The 21,742-nt window shown below is 51.3% G+C and overlaps 6 protein-coding genes across 6 annotated transcripts; 5 read left to right on the forward strand and 1 right to left on the reverse strand.

Annotated features, from left to right (window-relative positions):
* Positions 1-526: 526 nt before the first annotated feature.
* On the forward strand, positions 527-3,388 carry N7458_007826 (uncharacterized protein; the record flags this gene model as incomplete). The annotated part of the gene is made up of 1 exon (XM_056911208.1): positions 527-3,388. The coding sequence occupies one exon, from the start codon at positions 527-529 to the stop codon at positions 3,386-3,388; it is 2,862 nt and encodes a 953-aa protein (XP_056764034.1).
* A 1,052-nt stretch (positions 3,389-4,440) lies between these two features.
* On the reverse strand, positions 4,441-5,217 carry N7458_007827 (uncharacterized protein; the record flags this gene model as incomplete). Its single annotated transcript, XM_056911209.1, has 1 exon — positions 4,441-5,217. The coding sequence occupies one exon, from the start codon at positions 5,215-5,217 to the stop codon at positions 4,441-4,443; it is 777 nt and encodes a 258-aa protein (XP_056764035.1).
* Positions 5,218-7,978: 2,761 nt separating this feature from the next.
* On the forward strand, positions 7,979-8,727 carry N7458_007828 (uncharacterized protein; the record flags this gene model as incomplete). Its single annotated transcript, XM_056911210.1, has 3 exons — positions 7,979-8,151; positions 8,214-8,375; positions 8,442-8,727. 3 exons carry the CDS (start codon positions 7,979-7,981, stop codon positions 8,725-8,727), a joined length of 621 nt encoding a protein of 206 aa, XP_056764036.1.
* A 1,157-nt stretch (positions 8,728-9,884) lies between these two features.
* Positions 9,885-10,244, forward strand: N7458_007829 (uncharacterized protein; the record flags this gene model as incomplete). Its single annotated transcript, XM_056911211.1, has 1 exon — positions 9,885-10,244. One exon carries the CDS (start codon positions 9,885-9,887, stop codon positions 10,242-10,244), a length of 360 nt encoding a protein of 119 aa, XP_056764037.1.
* Positions 10,245-15,011: 4,767 nt separating this feature from the next.
* On the forward strand, positions 15,012-18,650 carry N7458_007830 (putative serine/threonine protein kinase; the record flags this gene model as incomplete). The annotated part of the gene is made up of 1 exon (XM_056911212.1): positions 15,012-18,650. The coding sequence occupies one exon, from the start codon at positions 15,012-15,014 to the stop codon at positions 18,648-18,650; it is 3,639 nt and encodes a 1,212-aa protein (XP_056764038.1).
* Positions 18,651-20,179: 1,529 nt separating this feature from the next.
* N7458_007831 (arabinogalactan endo-1,4-beta-galactosidase) lies at positions 20,180-21,336 on the forward strand (the record flags this gene model as incomplete). Its single annotated transcript, XM_056911213.1, has 2 exons — positions 20,180-20,512; positions 20,605-21,336. The coding sequence occupies 2 exons, from the start codon at positions 20,180-20,182 to the stop codon at positions 21,334-21,336; spliced, it is 1,065 nt and encodes a 354-aa protein (XP_056764039.1).
* Positions 21,337-21,742: the final 406 nt, after the last annotated feature.

The raw sequence follows: 21,742 nt of genomic DNA on the forward strand, positions 1-21,742 counted from the left end.
TCTCACCATCTCACCCGCCCGTTGCCCCCGCAACGCGGTTGATTAGCATGTTGATCAGCTACTCGGCACTCGATTTGTCTCCCACTTTTCTTTGTTGAGGGGCCATGGAGGCGTCAGCCATCTCTCGGTCGAGCAGGCTCATTGGTGTTTCACACTCACCATCGATGCGATCTGGCCCAATTGACACCGGTGATTACGACGGTGTGGCTGGGTGGTGGTTGAAGTGTGTTTACTTCCAAAGGCGGAGGAGTCAGTCGTAGAGTGGAGGGGACAGCCCCAACTGCAGTAGTCAATCATCAACCATATCATTTGTGTTCTCTCTTTCCCTCCTGTCGTCATCAAATCTTCAATGAATCCCTCCAAGACGCCTTGAAGACAGATCAACAGTCTCTCTCGTGGCATTTTCGGTGGTCCCTCGCACATCGACTCGTCACCTGGCTCTGTCAATCGCGTGGCATCATGCTCGCCGATCTTGGAATGCATCCCTCGCCTTGATTTTGTCTCAGATTACCTTCACAAACGCGCGATGGAGTTCCGTCGCCGCTCCAAGCGCAGCCCACTCTCTTCCGCTGCCCTCCTGCTCGGCCTCCTCGATTCTACCATCGCCATTCCATACACCCCGTCCTCCATCTTCCTCTCGCCATCACACAATGACTCTCTCGCCTATCTGCTGCAGCCCAGCAGCTCCGCCACTGGCAAGACCGAGTTCCTGTCGCTAAGCATCTCCATGATCCTCGACTCGCAAAACCCCACCTACCACACCTTGCTCTCGGCGACCCCCTTCCAGACTACGGAGGGTAATTCGACCTTCATCCCCGTCATTGACGATCGCGGCATCATTTCAGTCTACACCGGAGACTGTCACGATGGATCGGGGACCGACTCCTTGTGGCAATTCCAGCCTGACAACACCAGTTCGATCGGCAATGGATCTTGGACCCAGCTCACGGTGGCCTCGGAAGAGGGAAGTACAAGACCGAATTACCTGGCTGCCGGATTCTCATTCGTGCCCAACAACACGACTGGAACTACCTTCTACTCGTTTGGTGGGATGTGTCCCTTCGCAAACAGCACAGATGATACCTGGATCTATGCAGCAAACTATTCGCAGACCATGGTTGTCATGGATCCTGATTCAAGTCACGCCTCTGAATACGATGCTAGAGTTACTGGAGACCGCGCACCCCCTGTCCCCGAGGCAGGAATGGTCGTAGTTCCATTTTCAGAGATGCATTCGCGGACCCAATCCCAACAAGACTTCCTGTTTATCGGCGGCCATACCCGAGAGGCCTTTCTCAACATGTCCCAGCTGGCCATATTCTCGGTGCCACAAGAAAGCTGGGCCTTTGTCAGTGTCACCTCAGATCCTAAGCCCAGAACGGAACTGGCTGTACGAGATGCTGTAGAGGTGGAACCTCGATCTGGCCACGCCGCTGTGCTGTCCCAGGATGGAACGAAGGTTTATGTGGTTGGAGGCTGGGTAGGAGACACGTCTACGCCTGCGGATCCTCAATTTGCGGTTCTTCATATCGGCGAAGAGTATGGCGGCACGGGTGAATGGGCCTGGACTGTGCCCCCCTGTGAGGGAGTGGGGATTGCCGAGGGAACTGGACTGTTTGGTCACTCGGTGGCCATGCTCCCTGGAGGTGTACTGATGATTGCTGGAGGATACACTATTCCCAAGCAATCATCGTCCAAACGAGCGACGTCCCTGGCGGAACGTAACTCGCAGGTATATCTCTACAACACAACCTCAAGCAGCTGGGTGAATTTTTATTCCGATCCCTCTGTCAGCTATGCGTCCACAGAAGCATCCCACCATTCCCTTTCTTCCGGTCAAAAAGCAGGACTTGGAGTTGGGCTAGGTCTCGGAATACCACTTGTCATTACCATTGCCCTCTGTGTATGGAGATACCATCGGAAGCGCACCGTCCGAAGCAAGCGTGACTCACAACTCCGCGAGTTGGCCCTCGGCGCTGAACGTGCTCATTTCTGGACTCGAGATGAGCCTCACCAGGCGAGTAGTATACGCGGATCGCAGATGAGCGAGAAACAAGAGCCCGCAGCCGCTTCCCCTTGGTCCGTGAATCGAAGTGTCGCATCGCGGCCGGGATCCTGGAAAGACTCCAATGATGGCCTTGCAGAAAGAACTGGTCTGCTGGCGGACACTTCTCCTACTAAAGGGACGCGACCCATGAGCCAACAAAGAACGTATCGTCCATCTAGCTACGCCGATTACCGTCGCAGCGATACGACGAGTGAGATTCACCCGATTGATGAACGCGAGGAAGATGAGGCGATGTTCCGGGAACGGCTCATGGCAACAATTCCAAAGGACACGAAGCCTGCCGTCCAGGAGCAAGAGGATCCATTCGCAGACACTCCGTTTGTGACGCCACGGACCACCATCTTTGGTGTCGGCCTAGGGCCGTTCTACAGCCGCCGAAAGGATAATGGCTCTGTATCAGACGGCCGTGCCTCTCCGGCTGGAAAGAGCGACAGAACATCCACCAATCTGTCTGAGTCTTCAGCCTTCTCCTTCTGCTCCGCCACAACCAAGCCCACCGGGCAGGTCTCACAGGCTCGCGCAGTTCTCGTGGAAAGACCCCTGAGCTGGGGCAGCAGCGCTGAACAACTCGCAGCCGGATCAACGCACAGCGACGCCGATGGCATGAACGCTCCCTCGGTGAAATCCATCTCAACGGACTCCTACTCCACCGCTCAAACCACCTTCTCCCAACGCCAGGCCGAGAACGAGTCTCTCCTCCACGATACAAACGAACTCATCACCCCTATCACTCCAACCGAATCCTCACCCTCCAAACTCCCCGCATCAAAGCCCAGGACATCAGACTGGATGCTCAACACCGTCCGCCGCGCTCTAACACTCACCCGTCGCAGCGGTACCTCCACCCAGCGCGACGACGACGTCGATGAAACAGCCTACCTAGCCTCGGGCATCGACCGACGCAGCACCATCCTAGCCACAAGCTCCCCATCCATCGGCAGCGGCGCCAACGCCCCCCGCCGCGCAGTCAGCGCCTCTGCAGAACTCTTCCGCCGCAAACAAGGCGCGAAGGACTGGAACGCGAAGAAGCGACTATCCGAGGGGCCCGTTGCCATGTCTCGCGGTACACGCGATGACCTCTTCATCGGGGCACCGGGTTACCTCGGTGACGACGAGACCTGTGACGAGTACGAGGATGATTGGGATGTTGAAGGTGCGGCGGAGGGTCGCAGTGTGCAGATGACATATACCGTGCCTCGTGAGAAGTTGCGGGTTGTCAATGCTTCGGCGCGGGATATGGATAATATCTCGGAGCGTTCGATTAGTGGTGGTGCCAGGCGGATTAGTGACTCGATGGGCCAGCGACGGGTTAGTCGCTAGACTAGCCTAGGTTTGTCTTGTGCTTTGTTGACTTGGCTTGGTCTGACACCCCCTTGCTTGATGTCTTTTGCTTTTTTTCCTCTTCTCACTGTACACTTCATTTTGACGTTTCCCGAGCAAGAGCTGAGGTTTACAAGATTGTACACAAGACTGATTTTGACGTTTCCACGGCTTTGACGATCACTGATTTTGATTTCTGGGCTAGCTGGCGCTATGATTTGTTTCTTCAATTGTACCCTTTTTTGGCCCTTTTCTTTTTTTGACTTTGTGTCAAATATTTCATTCGTTACTTGATATCCACGACGCGGCAGTGTTGCACCTTTGATGCCGGTGCGATGATAGTTGTCGGTGCCAATAGGGCTCCCGTTCTTGCTAGGTGGCATTGAAAAATTTCTCGGGCTTTGTGAACTTCATGCTGAGTTGAAAGCGTGGATTGGTTCTTTGTCTAGATGACTACTGGAGAATTAAATGGACATTTCGATTTTCGAGACAACTCATTGTATCAAGTTAGGAAGGGGGGTTTAGTGGGTGGTTTGAGTCGTATGTAATTCAATTCGATTCAAGTCGATTCGTATACAATCCAGATCGCATTTAAAATGTTTCAAATCGCATGAGAGATGGGTCATTAAAATCGTGGGCCCTGGCTGGCTAAATCAGAATTCCTCTGGTTTGATATTGGCCGTGGTAGCCTAATCTTTCAGGTTTAAAAGCAGCAAAATGACCTAATCGAGAATTCTACCGTTAAAATTAATGAAACGCCGCTTGCACTTTGGTGGCACTTATCGACGGCCGTAGCTGCAGGTAATACACGAAACTATGATGCTTTGACGGATCATAATCAATATATTGCAATTAACCAATCTAGATCACTATCCCTAGCCCAACTCACGAGAACCTTAATCTTCGATCCTGACTTTGTAATGCTGAATATCTGTCTTCTAGGTTGCTCCATCTTAGGTCTTTGTACATACTAAAAATGGCGGCTATCGCACAGTCGGTATCCTCGATTCACCAAGGTTCCTACGCGACTAGTTTGCTTAAAAAATAATAAACTAAAAATGACCAATCGCCGGCGGCCGACGATACTCTATATACCAAGCATTCGGATCCCGCAAATGAGACCAAGGAAGAAACATCACACCCCAAAACGGAACCCTCATCCACCCAACCGCTTCCAAGGTACATCCTTCAAGCGGCTCCTCCTCCTCCTCCTCAAACCTCTCTCCATCTTCCTCAAACGGCTCATACTCCTTCCAATCCCTCCAAATCATACGCAGAAACCCGTTTCTCTCATAATCATCAGCGAGAACCGAGTCCAATTCATCCTGCGTAACCTGAATGCAATATCTATACCGTTGAAACCCCTCCAGCCCCGGGACGAGACCCTGAGCTGTGGTGCCCTGTTCCTCTTCCACCGCCGTCGCTGCCCACTGATTGAAATGCTCTCGAACCACCGCTGCAGTAGCCCCGTCGAACTTGCCCGGGTCCTCGAGGACAGTTATAGCCAGATGATCAAGTAGATCATCTGCCCCTTCTAGGACATCCTCAGTGTCGGCGACTAGACGGCGCAGAAATTTGGTCCAGGCTGTATTGCTCTGGTATGTACACCGGTAGATGACAAACCCCCAGAGGCGATGGCCGTAATCGTAGAGATCCTGCTCAATTCGGTCGGCACTGGTGAGTTCAGAGATCCAGGGCGGGTTGCCTGGCCCGGGGAGAATTGGGCAGGTGGGCGAGTGTATTTCTTCAATTTGCTTTGGAAGTCGGGAGTGGCAGTTGCTGGGGAAGTTGAGCAGGAGGAGTTTTGACGAATAACGTTCTGATGCCATGTACTTTGTTTGGCATTATTGATTGTGCGCGACGCGTTGAAGAACGCGGGCGAGCTGGAATTGAATTTTCGGGATAATAGCCTGGGTAGACCCCCAGGAGAAAGACTCATTCTGGGCTATGTGTTGGAATGGCCAGGTGTATTGTTGGAGAATACCGGATAGGTGATTATTGATCCGGAAGGAAGGAGGTTAAGCTTCACCTTCCCAGAATCAACAGGGGAAGTCTAACCGAATCAGGGGTTCTAGTCGGCAAGTTAGGAGGATCCGGAAGAACATTGAAGCTGACTCTCGCTCAATATGTTATACAACCGCCGCTTATTTCAAGCTGCAGTTTTGATAATTATATACACCCATGATAGTGCCAACCTTAGTAATCTGGTAGCGGCTTGGAACAGGCCCCTGACTGGTCAACAGCGCTATGGAAGGCTTTCAACCTTAAGACTACCTGCCTCAATGTCTTGGAATTATTGGCTCTCGAAATACAATATAAGAACCCGAGTACCGGAAACAAACCAAAGAATAGTGGGAAAAAAAGGAACCTAAGGCAAATTGGCTCTAACAAGCCTGAATCCTCAAATTCGGCCAAATTACCTTTCGCAGTTCCCCGCGCCTGTCTGTGCTCGCCTTAGTTTCCCTATCACCATCCTCTGGTTACCACAGAACCTAAAATGCCGTCAACCAAGGAATTCTTCAGTATCTAAACTTCCAAAGCAAATAAAAATGCGACCTATGCTCAATCTCCCAGTGGGTCCCATCTTGGAACGATCCATGGATCACGAGGCGAGCGGCATCAGGTTGGCACGCCAACATGTTCCAGTAAAGAATCAGCACATATATGGCAAGAGAAGCGAGCTTGGAGTGCCTCTTCTAAAGGACAGCTAAATTATCAAAAACTAGGCTACTTGCCAGCAAGACTTACCCCTAGGTAAAACCTAACCCCGATACAAAGCCTAATCCTGCGATCAAGCTGTACGACCCTTTATGTGCTAAGCCTTCCCCAGTACCTACGCAGTGTTCGAACTGGGAGGTGTATTCGAACTAGAACTCTGTAGATGTTTACACTAAGTAGTAAGATAGTCTCGTTGGGGAACCACACCCATAAACTAGACTAAGACGCAGGCGCTGCTTGTGTTACCTCGTAGGAGAAAAATCGACAGGTCCAAAAGAAGCACCGGCACCGGTTATGCAGGTCCTCGGAGCCGGCTCTTCGGGAGCCATAGCACGAATTAGGAAGCTAGGGTAGGGAGCTACTTTGGACGTGACGTTCAAGGTCTGAACCTGCGAGGGGCCTTGGTTTTTCATATCCAATGCCCTCTTTACAGTATTTAGCGAGCATCCTTCGCATCGTATGTCAAAGCCCGGAACTACCGATTTTGGTTAGTGCCATTGTTTACCCCATCATGCTACGGAAATTAGCTTCGGCTGTCCTGCTGGAGAAATTGCGGGGAATATCGCCCATATTTACATCGTTACTGCACGCGCCTAATGCGTATCTCCGAAACCGGATCTTAATGTGAGAATCGACGTTGGCGAGTATCGTATGTAACCTGGAACATCTAGTGCGGGGTTAACGTGCAGGTTAGGGGGTGAAGCTGAGTTGGCTCGCTAAGCTAACTTGAGCGTGGCGTAAAGGAAACTCACTAGGGCCGCTACATTACGATAACAGAGCGAGCCGGAGATTGATCAGGACGGCTTACTCTAAAGGGAGTTTGAATAAATGAGAGTACGGAGCAAAGTTCGGACCAAACACTAGAGATTTCCTCTTTCAGATACTTCTATTCTCACTCATGATGATACTCCAAGTCAGGCGCAAACTTTAGTTAGGGCCCTGCCAAGCTCCGTATCTATTTAGTAACTAACTAAACACACTAGTGTGGTTAATAACCAGCGTGGATTGTATACAGCAAAGGTAAAGAAATTCTCTTCTATGTGAGTTGTTATGTCGTTCCCGGCTTAGCGCCTGTACACTGCGAGCCACCCTCTGAAAGTACTCTCCGTACTTCCATATATCATCAAAGCTAGAAACAAAAATACCTATCATGGCATGCTACCCTTTAGATCTTGAAAATCTTGGGATAATAGTATAAAAAGACTCATTGTTTTATAGTTAATCTAGACTTTATCTCATGAGGATCACACAGGCACTCTTTGTCTATTGTCACTAGAAGATACTAGTCTTAAAGGAACACGGAAGGGACAGACAGAATCTGGGGTACACCGTCGGATCTGGAGAGCCTGAGAATATGCGGGGTTGAAAAGTCAGGGTCTGGTCTCGATCACACCAATTTTGAATAGAGTCTGAACCAGACCTTAGCAAATCCAGTTTAGCTCGTTTGTCTCAAGGTTCCCCGCGAATAAGTCTCCCCACAGGTCTCTCTGCTTACGATACTACTATACGTAGAGAGCTCCAGCACTAATCTGATAAATCCGATCTTAGTGAAACAATTTCTCTTGGCTTGGACACATTCTTCAGGGTACATAGGTTCATTTATCCTAGTCGATCTCATGATGCTCACCTTATTCCGGCTTCGTCTTGTTAACGCTAGCATCATGACCGTTCCGCCTCAGACAAGGGAATGTCGCCCCTTCTTTAGGTACGGACTTGGCACGGGGCGAGCTCAAGAACTATACAGCTATATTTGTCGGCCAGTCTCACTTGAAGGGGTTATAAAAGCGTCCATTACAGTCGCAGTCAAGAGCAGAACAGACTTAATCACTCGACTATAAACCGCCTCAAACATTACTTCTCCAAAAGCCTGCAATGAAAGGAATCCACGTTCTTATCTCTTCTCTTTTTGTCTTTGGGGCCCTTGCATCCCCTGTCAAACGAGATGACCGCGGTTCTTACACTGTATCGGGCCTTGGCCAGCGCAAGCAAGCCATATTGAATGCCGGCGGGAACACCCTTGACCTTGCCATTGCGATGCTGGAGACGTAAGTTCCTCCTTTTCCCACTTTCGGTGGTTGTGGAGACATATACCTGATTGATGGCACAGTGAGACAATGACAACCGACTATACCTATGGCGACGGGAAGACCGAAGACGCCGCAAACTTCGGGCTCTTCAAACAGAACTGGGGCATGCTCCGTGTGTGTGCTACTCGGTACGGTCTAGCGGGCCAGACCGAGGCTCAATGGAACAACGGTGCTCTACTCAAGTATGAGTTTATGTGTCCTTTCCCCGTCTACTGTAGAAATTCCAGCTAACAAGGCGTTTACTTTAGTTCCAACGTGTATGCCGACGTGGCCTCTCGTTGGGACTGTCAAAACTACTATGGAGTTGACCTTTGGTTTGCCGGTCATCGGGACGGCGCATCTGGACTGGCTAATCCTAACACCGACGATATTAACAGTATTTTCCCCTGCCCCTCGTACCCAGGGTGCCGTTTGACTGACTCCTCTCTCGCAGACTATAAGAATGCCGTGTACTGGATTCAAGGGCAAATTGACAGCAATTCCGTGTATAAGTCTGATGACACCCGCTTCTGGGTAGATGTTACTGCCATCTAGCCAGCAACAGCCCCTCCAGCCTGTCTTATTGTGGTAGCCGGATCCCACCGTGCTCCAAAATGTTTAGATGGCGGGCGAAAGGACCATGTGTGCAGTCCAAGACTATTTGATCAGTATGGCAAATAATGGCCCGAGCGGTAGCATACCACTAGGACATAATTATTGCAGATTGGTCTAAGTTTCCTTATATTTTGTTATGGTAGATCAGTTTTCCTGGTCACTTGCTCATAGTAACTTCAAGTACTAGAAACATTCAGAGGGGTACTTCAATTCCAACTCAATCAACCATCTTTTTCATGTGATTCTAGTTCCACTTGATTCCACTTGCCAACATACATACGAACGAAAATGTATCAAGATTGGGCAAAGAGGTTTACGGGGAAGAATTTGTAAGGGAAATAGAACTCCAAATCCACTTCGACCTAAAAGCATTCTTGTTTGTTGGTAATCTCCGCCCTAATTGTGAATGGAATTTAGTTGAAAAAGAGCATATAGACTAAGACCCGATGTGGTACTCTTGGTCTTATCTGCAGATGCCAATAGCCCGAGTATCTATCTAATTGACATGGAGGTGCTTATATATTTTCTAGTTTTGATATGGGAGGGTTTGAGGCTATGTTGAGGATCCAAAGTATGGCCCAACCGGATATTCTTCGACTGTCCAACGAATAGGGGAATGCAAAAGGCGAAAGAGCTAGATGGGGCTGAAAACTGATGGATGACGATGGTTGGGAGTGTGCCAAGTCGCCTGGCGTCGGGCGTGGGGCCACTTGGCACGGTTATTTGGTTGTCCATCTTCCTCAAAGTCCCCAAACTCCCAGCGCTTTCTTTCATCTCCTTTAAATTTCCCTCTGGATCAGCGGAAAAATGAAAAATCTCAAGAATGATCAGACAGATCTAGTATCTGCTGGCAACTGGCCTCCTTACCGTGGGCTTTGTCTCCGCCAACCAGAACTATGGTGTTGGCTTTGAGCTAACTCTTTGACTACGGGTAACTGTTAAACACGATCCCCACTAGAATTCTCGATCGTAAACTAACCAGCCAAATAGTGTTGCCAGCATTCAATTTCCTAATGACGCCCATGTGGAAGTTGCCAAGGCCGAATGAAATCCCATCTACAAACAAAGGATGCGAATTGCGGACATCCATAGCGACAATGCTCATATTGCCCACGACACACAGGCCACTTTGCGCTGGTAATCTGTTCGGACAAGAATCACCTGATGATCGTTGGGCTAAGCTCTCAATAGCACTCGGCGACCTCATCAAGATACCCGTTGAATACGATGGCGAGGTGCTCAACTCACTCAGCAACGTGGTCCTGCTAGGTGAATTATCCCAGGACCAGCTTCTATACGACGTGCTCGAAGATGTTTTGAGCAAGCAAAAACAGTATGATGTCTATACTGCGATAATCGATAAGCAAATGGAACTGCTTAGCCCGGTGTTTGCTGGTTCGGTTGGTGCTGCACGGTTAAATTCGATTAGGGCAGATTTCAACCACGACGAAATATAGGAAGGTATAGAGTTGCTATCACCGAATATAGATACTGGCACAGATTCTATTGCCTCGTCGTTTCATTACTCAATTTAGCCTTTTTACATGTTCTCCCGTCATGGCGACTTCCTAGCAACCTTGTGTTTACGAATTAAAGACTGCTCCTAATCGTATGATTCTATACTCATGATGGTGTATGTACCTGTCATCTCCCTTCATATCAATATGTTCTACTGGCTCCTTGTAGAGTTTTCTCGTATTGTGTAGCTCCGAGGACAACAGCGTTAGCCCTCGTGGTGGCTTAACGCAAGACTATCAAGCCATAATCAAATAAGCCACGCGAACTCCACACACAGCCAAAGCCAACAACTTTAATTTCCCACTATCCTAAATGAAATTCCAGTCTTGTCTCCTATGCAAACACCCGACGATGCCCACGACCTACAAGAAACAGTGGTTGTTCAAAATTCCGAGTCTAGAGACCAATAAGAATGAATTTCTGGATACATTCAACTTTCTCTCAAAAGTGGTTTTTGATTTCTAAAAAAAACATTGGAATACTGGCTCTAGATATTTTTGGCCATTGTCTCTTATATAAGATCCTGTTTAATTCAGCACACTACTAACGAGATATAGTCGGAGTTTCAAGTTTATGGGACCCTGGGCACTATATATTTGCTTATTTAAAGAGCATTGATCTCCCGCCAGACGCATGTAAGGTTGACCTACCCTGATCAGAGGCGTGCTCAGTTCTACTCCCTGGATTCAGTGAGCGCTGGAGCAGAAAGCGGCCGGAAATCTTATCAGCATTAGCGTAGAAATAGAAAGCCAAGTAGTTTTAATCAGAAAATAAAGCCTCAAAGTTAGGTGCAAGTGGGCTAGTCTTCACAGAATGGCTAGGTCCATGTATGTATTATAATGCCAGGGTCCGGTGGGCGAATGCATGTACGCTACATATGCAAGTAGTTTTATACAGGACTAGTCGCTGCTCCGGCACGGGAAGGGCCTCAATACACCACTGTAAGTCTTACGCGGACATGCGCGGACCTCGTTTAGGAATAGGCTTGGGATGATCCTCGGAGATTTTGAGCACATACCTACATATTTCACTTCATTAACTTTTGTCTCACCCATCCAGGTACCTCAGTCCCTTATCTTTCCAGTGAAATGGCTAGGTAACACCCGATGTCGGCCGCAGTGCCTCCTAGAAAGCATCATCGACCATGTCAGTCAGTGTCAGTGTCACCTTTTTCGGTCCCTGAGATATAGTAGTCAAGTTCCGGAATAAGAGGTGTGACAAAAGGGGTGTGTGGTTATCTCAGACAGCGAAAGATGGGTAGATCCGCTACTAGGACAGTTTGGGGTCCTGGTAGTGTAACCGTGTAACCCGCCCCTCCCCCGTTGACAGGAAGCAAATTACGCTGAAGAGATTTGCACGCCACAAAGTCTGAACGGGAAGAGGTAGTGTGCGCGTCGCTTGGAGTTGATCTGTGCGTGGAAAGCTAAACGTCCGGGCTGGCCGGATCGCTTCAGTCTTCTTAGTTGTTGTAGTAGTAGTACATACAGTATACAGTGGTGGTTGATGTCGTAGTGTGGATATCAAGGACAGCGGTGAGAGGGAAGACTAACCCAGAGAGGATAATTTACAGCGTATGTACTTTAGTCCCAATTTACCTCACTCTCATTGCTTCGTGCCTGAAATCAAATCCTTGTTAACAACCAACTACTGTAAGTTCTCACAAGAGAGTGTTATGAGAGGAATAAGAAAATGAAGGCTAATTAGGGCGGCCCAGACCCTTTGTTAATGACGTAAGACCTCCCCATCCGGCGTCAACTTTGACGGACGCGCGCACGGACGACGCTCGGGGCGTCGAGGGGGAACGATGAGAGTACCGTCGCCTGTGTACCTGCGGTGACGGCGAATTCGAATGGGGCGATGAACGGCGTTTCGCACGGTGAAAGAGGCGATGCACATTCCCGGGAGGACCTCGAAAGGGGCATCTTGCAGAACGCCTCTCGGAGGCCTTCCCTCGAGCTATGGGTCGACTCTGCCGGGACAGTGCTATACTACTGGCCAATATGTCCGTGCGGACCGAGAAAACCGCAGTCCGAGCGAGTGATGTCTGGGGTATACGAAGTGCAGGACGGAGGAGGTTGAGCGGGATTTGATTTAGTTAGTGCTGTATATAAGTTGGGGGATTATGCATTATATTACTCTACAGTGCTGGGCTCCGTACGAGAGTATTACTACAGTAGTAGATAAGTAGTACTGTAGTCCTCCAGGCACAAAACAACGAGTGAACAACATCGAAGAAAGTCCACGACTCGACTCGACACTAAATCCGTGACTGCATTTTCCCCCCACGAACGAACCGCCCGTTAGTGCCCAGCTGGGCCAGTCGCATCGCTTCGAAGACCTGCAACTCCCCCTGCACCCCTGGCTCGCCGTCATGTCCGGGCGAAACATTAGCGTGCGCTGGTCCCAGGCCATTAAAAGGCAAAAAACCGGCGTTAGACTAGCTCTGGACCTCTAGCACCAGGGTTCGACGGGTTGGGCCATGGGGGAAGGGGGGCGCCTTGCGAGCTACAAAGAACAGACTTTCGCTTCTCTTTCCCAACGGCTTGGGTGGGCAGAACTCAGTTTCACGTTTCCTGCCTGAGCTGAAAAAGGTCATCGCGGCTCAGCTGAGGGCAATTGGTTGAGGCAAAGGGTGCCCGTAGGCTCGATCGCGGCTGGGGGGCAAATAATGGTCCAGATTGGGTGGCCCTGCACGATCGCGCGGCCCCCTCCCAAGTCCCAAAGAGGGAAGAGGCATCATGACCATAGTAGTCACTCCTAAGTAGTTACGGGTGGAAACGTAGTCATAATTTCTGGAGGAACTTAAGTCCTGATCACCGTGGGCGCTGCCTGTGGCCGAAATGGGCACCTGAGCGGATCATCCCCAGGCGAAACAGGATTGTCGCTGAATTAAGGATTGACTTCGCAGCTGTGGCAACCACGGTCCTGGCGATGTGGCCGGGGGGACGACCCGGCCATATCACTCCGTAGAAGCAAGCCACAGGGATGATAAATGATGGCTACATCGTGTCTGGACTCTGGGCCTCTCTCTCCCCCTCTCTGACCATGCCGTTAGCCTGATTAGGCTGCTGGTTGGGACCAGTATGAAGCCATATGGAAAAAGATTCGGGCAAAGGGCAAGGGTCCCAGCATTGATGGACCAGCCGCCCAGAATGCACTGATTCACGGGTGGAAATCGAGGACCTCATGAGGGGAGTTTTGGATGTTATTCACCCTTCCCGGTATATCGAGCCCCAAGTCCTCGACGTAATCTGCCAAATCTTGGGGGGAACTTGGGTCTTTTTGGGGGTGGGAACTTGGGACTCGAGACTTGGCGCTGGGCAGAAATCGCCACTGGGAGACAGCCACTGAAGCAGATCAAACCGACGCGTCTCTTTTTTTTTACCCCTGCTGTTGCGTGAGTGGCATCAGCCATCAGGGCCGATCGCAAGGACACACGGGCCATCGGAGTGTCGGCCGAAGTAGACGACGCAGAGCAAGTGGAGTCGGGCCCGAAGTCTCAAAAGAGTCGAAAGGCTCAAAGTGGTCCGGGTCTGGTTCTGACGGTCATTTTTGGGAATCTTCGGTAATCTTTGGTAATCTTTGGTAATGTCTCCGTATTGGCCGTAGTTGGCTCCGGTCGGATCTCACTGTAAAACTGTAAAACTGTAAAACCGTAAACCCGTAAAACCACAGGAAAAGAGTGACAGACTACGTATACGACATCCGAGCAGATCCCTGAATTCTGGCTCCAATTAAATAGGACTGCGCCGTATAACCATTCACTATCCTGGCCATCCTGGACTCTCCCCTGCAGAACAGAATTGTAGTCCTAGTGGATGTGGACGTGCATGTTCAAGGTAAGATTGCATCGGTTGTCCATTTTCCCTATTGTGCTTTCCCCTTTTGTGTCCGATCATCGCTCGCGCTCTCTCTGTCTACGTACTGGGAGCCCCGTCAGTCATACTGTGGACCACACTGGAAAGAGTCAGTGCTGGGGACTGCACCTAAACTAAACTCCCGATCCACCACCACCACCTCCTCCTCCTCAACCCAACTCCAACCCAACCTCCCTTTCTTCCACCAACCCCCCCCCTTCCTACTTCGACTCTACCTTCCTTCTCTCTCTCCTTCAGAACGGCCATTCTTCCGTGACGGTGCCGTTCAGTTGGCACATTCCTTCTGAAATAGTTCGCCTACCTCCGATCTCTCCGATCTCGCTCTATTTCTCTTTTCCCCCCTCCCTACCGAGCGAGTCCTCCTAAACCATCCCTAACGTCCCACCTATATTTATAGCATCATCCCTCGATCGCACTCCTTTGGAACACCTCCTACCATTCCCCACGTGTGTGGGAACACCCGACTCCCTCGTGCGGTAGCAGGTCTACCTTGATCGTCTTCGATCCCTTCGACTCGTTCGACGACTCAAACTCCCCCTCCCTTGAGCGGCCCGTTGTCCGGTACACACGGGTGCCAGCGACCATCCACTGCCTTTCCTTCCACCATATCCTCTCGCCTTGCGCTGAAAAGTAATGCTGGTCCATTCGTGCGTGCTTTCTAAGCCTTGTGTCAACTCTCCGTGAACGAATCTCCTCTTCCACCCGTTACTCGATAAAAATCGTGAGGACCATGCTCAACTGTAATTTCGGCAAACTTGGCCCGCACACCTGAACCTTTTCTTTTTCTGGGAAAGAAAAGCAAAACCACATATAAGAAAAGGAAGGAAGATGAACACAACGGAGCGCCGATCTTCCACGGCTGGTCAGGATCATACCGACCAGCCGTCGACTCGAAATGCTAGCGTGGAAGACTCCAAGCAGGATTCCTGCCGATCGGACGAGGCGTTGCAATCACAAACACAAGAACGAGTGCCCGCACCTGCACCAGCAAACGACAAACACGATGCTCGCACGACGACTAAACAAGCGCCCCTACCATTCACCGCCGCCGACCTGTCCGAAGCCCAAGCAACCCTACGGCAAGCGTTCCCCCACGTGTATACCTCGTCGCGGACCCCCTCGACCCGTTCCTCCTCGAGCTCGTTACAGGCGCTGAACGAGGATACCGTGGTCGATGCCCGCACACAACTGGCCAATATTGGACGAACTTCTCGACGGTCGTCTCGGCATTCGGACCTGCAGCCTGAATATCCCGTCTACCCCGATCAGTCATATGCCTCCCTCCAGTCACAAGTCCATCCCACCTGGGGGCTGCCCCCACATCTGCGCTCACGGAGCTCTTACTCGACCCCACCGGCCGTGGAGACGTTCCATCGATTCCCTCGTGTCTCGCGCACCGCGGGCAACACTCCCGTGTCGAGCCCCGGACTTTTCTCGATGAGGAGTCCACGCTCGACACCACTGGGCTCTGACGACGAAGGCTTGATCAGCAGCCCCTATCTCCATCCCTCACACTTGCAACCGCCCAAGGAAACCCACACCGCCGAGGTGGATCGTGACTCGAAGACGGGCAACAAGCTCATCAACCAATATGAGATTCTAGAAGAGCTGGGACGGGGTGAACACGGGAAGGTCAAACTGGGTCAGCATGTGACAACTAAGCAGAAGGTGGCCATCAAGATCGTCCAGCGTTACTCGAAGCGTCGTCGGTTAGGCAAACTGGGCAACCCGGAAGACAAGGTGAAGAAGGAGGTGGCTATTCTCAAGAAGGCGCGGCATCCCAATGTGGTGAGTTTGCTGGAAGTCATCGACGACCCAAACCGGCAAAAGGTTTACATCGTGTTGGAGTATGTTGAGAACGGTGAAATCGTTTGGCGGAAGAAGGGGCTCCGAGAGATCATCCACGTCGACAAGCTTCGACTTGACCGTGAGAAGAACGGAGTCCCCGACACCCCGGCCTTCTTGGAAGAAAGCCATCAGTTCATCCGGACGGCGCAGCACCTTCGTCGGCAACGTGAAAAGGCACGAGAGCGCATCGAAGCGCAGGCCGCCGACGCTCAACAAGGCCCCATTCCCGCATGGAGTCTGGAACACGGTGCAGAGTCATCAGATGAGGAAGAAGGAGACGGACTCTGCCTCACGGTGCGGCGGACTTCTACCCGATCCAACCGATCTACCGCGCTTGTGGATGAGAGTTCTCCCAGTCAGTCTTCTGCCCAAGATGCCCTGGCTGCGATTGAAGGCAGCATGTACGGTGCCTATATGGATTATCCCTTCGAGCGACGCTTCAGCACCGCATCCAGCAGCTTTGGATACGCTCCGTCTGAACCGGAGTGGTCTGCAGATACAGATGACATGTCATATGTCCCTTGTTTGACTATTGCTGAGGCTCGCAGTGCGTTCCGCGACTCTGTGCTTGGCCTGGAGTATCTCCACTACCAGGGTATTATCCACCGTGATATCAAGCCGGCCAACCTTTTAGTTACCGGCAGTCATCGTGTCAAAATCTCCGACTTTGGCGTCTCTTACCTAGGACGACCCATGCGTGATGAGGAAGAGGAGCAGGTCACCGAGACTGATGCTGCGGAACTGGATGATGCTCGAGAGCTGTCCAAGACTGTAGGGACACCTGCATTCTACGCCCCCGAACTCTGCTATACCGGTGACGAATTTGTGGACGACATTGGGTCGGTGCCCAAGATCACCGGCGCTATTGATGTGTGGTCCCTGGGAGTCACGCTTTACGGAATGATCTTTGGTCGTCTCCCGTTCCTCTCCGACGACGAGTACAGCATGTTCCAAACCATTGTGAAGAAGGAGGTCTTTGTCCCACGAAAGCGTCTCATGCCCGTGATGGACGACAATGACTCCATTTCCAGCCAACGGAACTACCGCGGCGTCGATGAGCTTGTTTACGAAGAGATTGATGACGAACTCTATGACTTGATCCGACGCCTTTTGACCAAGGACCCGATCAAGCGAATCACACTGAAAGAGATCAAACATCACCCCTGGACCTTGTATGGTTTGCCCAACCCTCAGGCGTGGGTTGAAGAGACCGACCCCGGGTACCAGAGCAAGGGCAAGAGGATCGAGGTTTCCAACGAGGAAGTCACCAGTGCCGTCAGCAAGGTACCTTTCATCCAGCGTGTGCGCTCCAACGTCGCGAAGTGGTTCTCTGGCCGGTCCAAGGACAAGGAAGGTCGCAAGCGCAGCTCAAACAACTCATCCGACACATTGTCATCTATTTCGAGCACTAGTACATTCGGAAAGACGTCGCGTGACAGCCGTCGATCAAGTCTCCGTGGTGATGAAGAAATCTTCCGAACTTCCAAGCTTGCCACCCATGGAGAGCACCCTCTTGCCCAGAGCGTTACAGCCAGCCCGGTGGAGTCGGGTGCGCCTTCGGCCTCTTATTTCGATGCCGCGCCCATTCCCGAACTGAAGCCGACTGCCCTTGCTCCAACTATGCCAACCCGACCAGGTCCACCTCGTCGCGCTAAATCATCCATGTCTACTGCCGAATCGACCAAGACTGTCAAGCAGTCTACCGCCGAGCCTAACACCTCTCGCTCGCGAACAGGCACGCCTTCTATCATTGAAGCCCTGGGAACGACGAATTTCGGGAGTCTCTTCACCGGCGCCAGTCGGCGTGTCTTCACTGCTAGCCGTAGCAGACGTGGCTCGCTATCTGGCGATTCAGCTTCCCTGGCATCTCTGGATGCAGAGCGCCATTCCGAACCGAGTCTCGCTTTGAGCAATGCCTCTGCGATCGGTCAAGTGCGGACAACGGGACTGTGGCATTCTCAAGTCCCTTCACCGATTGAAGGCGCAGGCTCCATATCCGCCCACCGACGGAACCGCTCCCAACAGCTCATCGGCAAGTCTTCCGCGGAGTCTTTCCACCTCACCAGGGATGCTCTGCTCCGCCGTCGGCGAAGCGACATCGACACCGGGGCAGACGAGACTCACGCTCTTGCTAATCGCGTTGACTACGCCATGTACTCAACCGAATCGCTCGCGCTCCCCACCACAGTCCCCGCTCACGTCCCCGCCCCTGAACCAGTGTGCTCCACCGAGGCTCCGAACAGGGGGCTTACCAACTCGACGCCGTCTGCAGCCACTATCTCCTCTTCGTCAGCCGATGACTTTACCAGCGGCATGTCTCAGAGCGCGTCTCATCCGAGCATTCCCTCTGTGATATCAGGCGCCTCATCTCTCTCTGGCGATGGGTTGTACCTCGGATTCAGGGATAAGGATGCAGACGACTCGAGCCAAGTCCCGTCCATTCTCCGAACGGGGGAAACCGTCAAACCCCGCCGGCTAGACTCCCCGCGGCCAGAGGAAGATGAGTCGAGGTACTACTGCGACGATGAGGATGAGACCGAGTCTGAAGACGAAGGCCTCGTGATCGGCAAGAAGAAGCCTGCGCCTAAGCCCGTGGCAAAGCCTGCTGTTGGTTCTTGATGGTAGCACTCCTTACTACCCACCAATTTCCAATCTACGACCCCCCTCCGCTTCGACACTTCCTGTATACTGCGAGGTCGTTGTACATCACCCTCTGTTTTGCTCTTCCCAATTCGTTCACCACTGTGTCATTTCTGGAAGCTTTGACATTCTAGAATTTTTTTTTTTGGCATACATTCTACATGTCTTGTACATATACACTTCTCGCCGGCAGTGGCTTTGATCCTGCCTTTCCTCCCATACCTCACCCGCCCCCCGCTTGTACGCTACAAGCGGCAACCGGTCCCCGCATCGGCTGCGTGCTTCCCCTTTCTTCTAATATGTCTGCAGGGGCCATCTCACAGCGGGAGGCCTTCGCAGGCCTTTTCTTGTTCTTTCTTCTCTTCTTTACCGTCTTACCTGTATGTAATGTTGTCTGGGTGAGGATCTGTCAAAATGCTTCCACAGTTATTGAATTTCTGTGTGAGGATGTGAATGTCTGCATGATACAAGATTGCTCGGTTGGGCTGGAATTGGCAAGGGGCTTTTGTTTGCCCGTTGCAATGATACGTGATGAAATGAAATAATGGGAAAGACAATCCTTTCCCTCCCTTTTTTTGGAATATTGTGGCTGTATGTGCTTGTCTCTTTGTAATGCGGAGTGGAGTATGCGGATCTAGTATATGGACTAGGACCTGGTCTAGCTTGTATGTTCTTCTTGGTCTAGCTTGTATGTTCTTCTTGAAGCAGGTGCTTCCAAGTTTGCTCCGGTGGGGTACGGCCTTATATCGGGGTTACCCCTGATGAATACGTCAGTTCTTTAGATTCCCTGGTCAACTGTCTTGACTCTTCTTCCACCAATAATGATGGTCCAGCGTGGGTGTGAAGAGAGATCGTCGCAAGTAGACTAGCCCGAACCTCTGCCTCGGATTAAGCAAGTACTCCTAGACAATTCCTTACTTCAAACATAGTATTCAATTCAAGTATTCCACCTGGCATGTCATCCATCTTGTATCGTAAAAAATTAACTTTGATCCATTCCCACACGACATCACCCATCAATAGCATCAAACCCCCCATCCAACACAAGCAAACGCCATCGCCCGTGCCACACCCGTCAAATAAAGTATTCCTCCGATCAGATTAAGACTCGCTGACGACTCCACCCCGCATCAACCAGTCTCTTCAGCAATGTCAAGGATTCCCCACCTTTCATCCCATCACACCGGGTGTTTCACCCCGCGTGCTAAACCCAAGCAGGCCATTTTCTTCGGACAAATTCCCCCCATCGCGTAGCCTGTTTGATCCCAAAATGCGCAATTTCGCGGCGGGCAGAGTGTATATTCGCGGTAATTCTCCCGTCGGTCCCACGTTTCCGGATCGAGGGTTGTCCGAGATTTGAGCTTGTAGAAGAGAGGAGAGAAAGATCTATATAGACTATAACTCTTCCTTCCTTCCTTTTGGCTACCCGAGAATCTGAACCTGATACGACTATAGCCATCCCGGCTTCTCCTTATCACCCAAGCCAGGATACTCCCATTGGCCACGCCATGCTGCTCTCAACAGCTCTCCTGCTCGCCGCTCAGCTGCTGGCACCTGCGTTGGCGGAGTTATCTATCCGCGGCGCGGATATCTCGTCTCTGATTGTGGAGGAAGATGCGGGCATCTCGTATAAGAATCTGGCTGGGACGACGCAGGCGTTGGAGGTGATACTGGCGGATGCGGGGATTAATTCTGTGCGGCAGCGTGTGTGGGTGAATCCGAGTGGTGGGTCGTACGATCTGGATTATAATATCGAGTTGGCGAAGAGGGTGCAGGCGCAGGGGATGACGACGTATTTGGACCTGCATTTGAGTGATACATGGGCGGATCCGGGTCATCAGGTATGGTCACTACCTGGCTGTTATTATGATTTAGAGAAGTTGCTTCTTGGATTGATGGAATACGCTGGCTAATATCATGGTCTACTGGATAGGCGACGCCCTCTGGCTGGTCGACGACCGATATCGACACGCTTACCTGGCAACTATACAACTACACCAAAGAAGTGTGCGACACATTCGCAGAGAACGGACTCACCGTCGACATCGTCTCGATCGGCAACGAAATCCGCAGCGGTCTCCTCTGGCCCCTCGGCGAGACAAGCAGCTATTACAACATCGGCGAGCTCCTGCACTCCGGCGCCTGGGGCGTCAAGGACTCCAGTCTCTCCACAACCCCCAAGATCATGATCCACCTTGACAACGGCTGGTCCTGGTCCGAGCAAGAATACTTTTACAACACCGTGCTGGACAGCGGCTCGACCTTTGTCTCGACAGACTTTGACTACATCGGCGTCTCCTATTACCCCTTCTACGACTCTAGCGCGACCCTCGCGTCATTGAAGACGAGTTTGACTAATCTGCACTCGACGTACGCGAAGGACGTGTTAGTCGTCGAGACGAATTGGCCGTATTCGTGCCCGAGTCCCGAATACGCGTTCCCGTCGGATCTGTCGTCTATTCCGTTCTCTGTTGCGGGACAGGAGACGTTTTTGAATGATTTGGCGGCGGTGGTTGAGGGTGTTTCGGGTGGATTGGGTATCTATTACTGGGAGCCGGCGTGGCTGGACAATGCCGGGTTGGGCAGCAGTTGTGCGGATAATCTGTTGTTCAGTTATACCAATGATGAGGAACGGGCGAGTCTGGCGACGCTGGGGACTGTTTAGTTGGAGGGATGGGAATGTGGGATCCTGCTGAGCAGTCTGAATGTGAGATATTATTAAGAGATGGTAGTTTCAACGAGTTTGACCCCCAAGTCAATGGGCCAAGAGTATGTACTGCCCGGTCTACCCGACCGAATTGAATATGTCTCTTCAATTGTGAATTTGAAATAAACCCCTGGAATGTAGGATTACAGTTACAGTTCAGAGGCAGCAGCATTCCTGAGTTGAAAATAACTTTAACCATTCGGATATTTTTGGAGTTGGCGGCTTGGTTCTTAGTTCTTTAGTTAAGCTATCAGGCGTCAACATAGAACCCCGGAAACTGCACTACGAAGTATGGACCCTGCTCTAACTAGATATGTACCAAGTACGGAGTATATACGTCACGTAAGGCAGAGTGGCTCGAGAA

The sequence above is a fragment of the Penicillium daleae genome (genome assembly GCF_028827525.1).
Source record: "Penicillium daleae strain IBT 16125 chromosome Unknown utg000007l_segment0_segment0, whole genome shotgun sequence".
Taxonomy (NCBI): domain Eukaryota; kingdom Fungi; phylum Ascomycota; class Eurotiomycetes; order Eurotiales; family Aspergillaceae; genus Penicillium; species Penicillium daleae.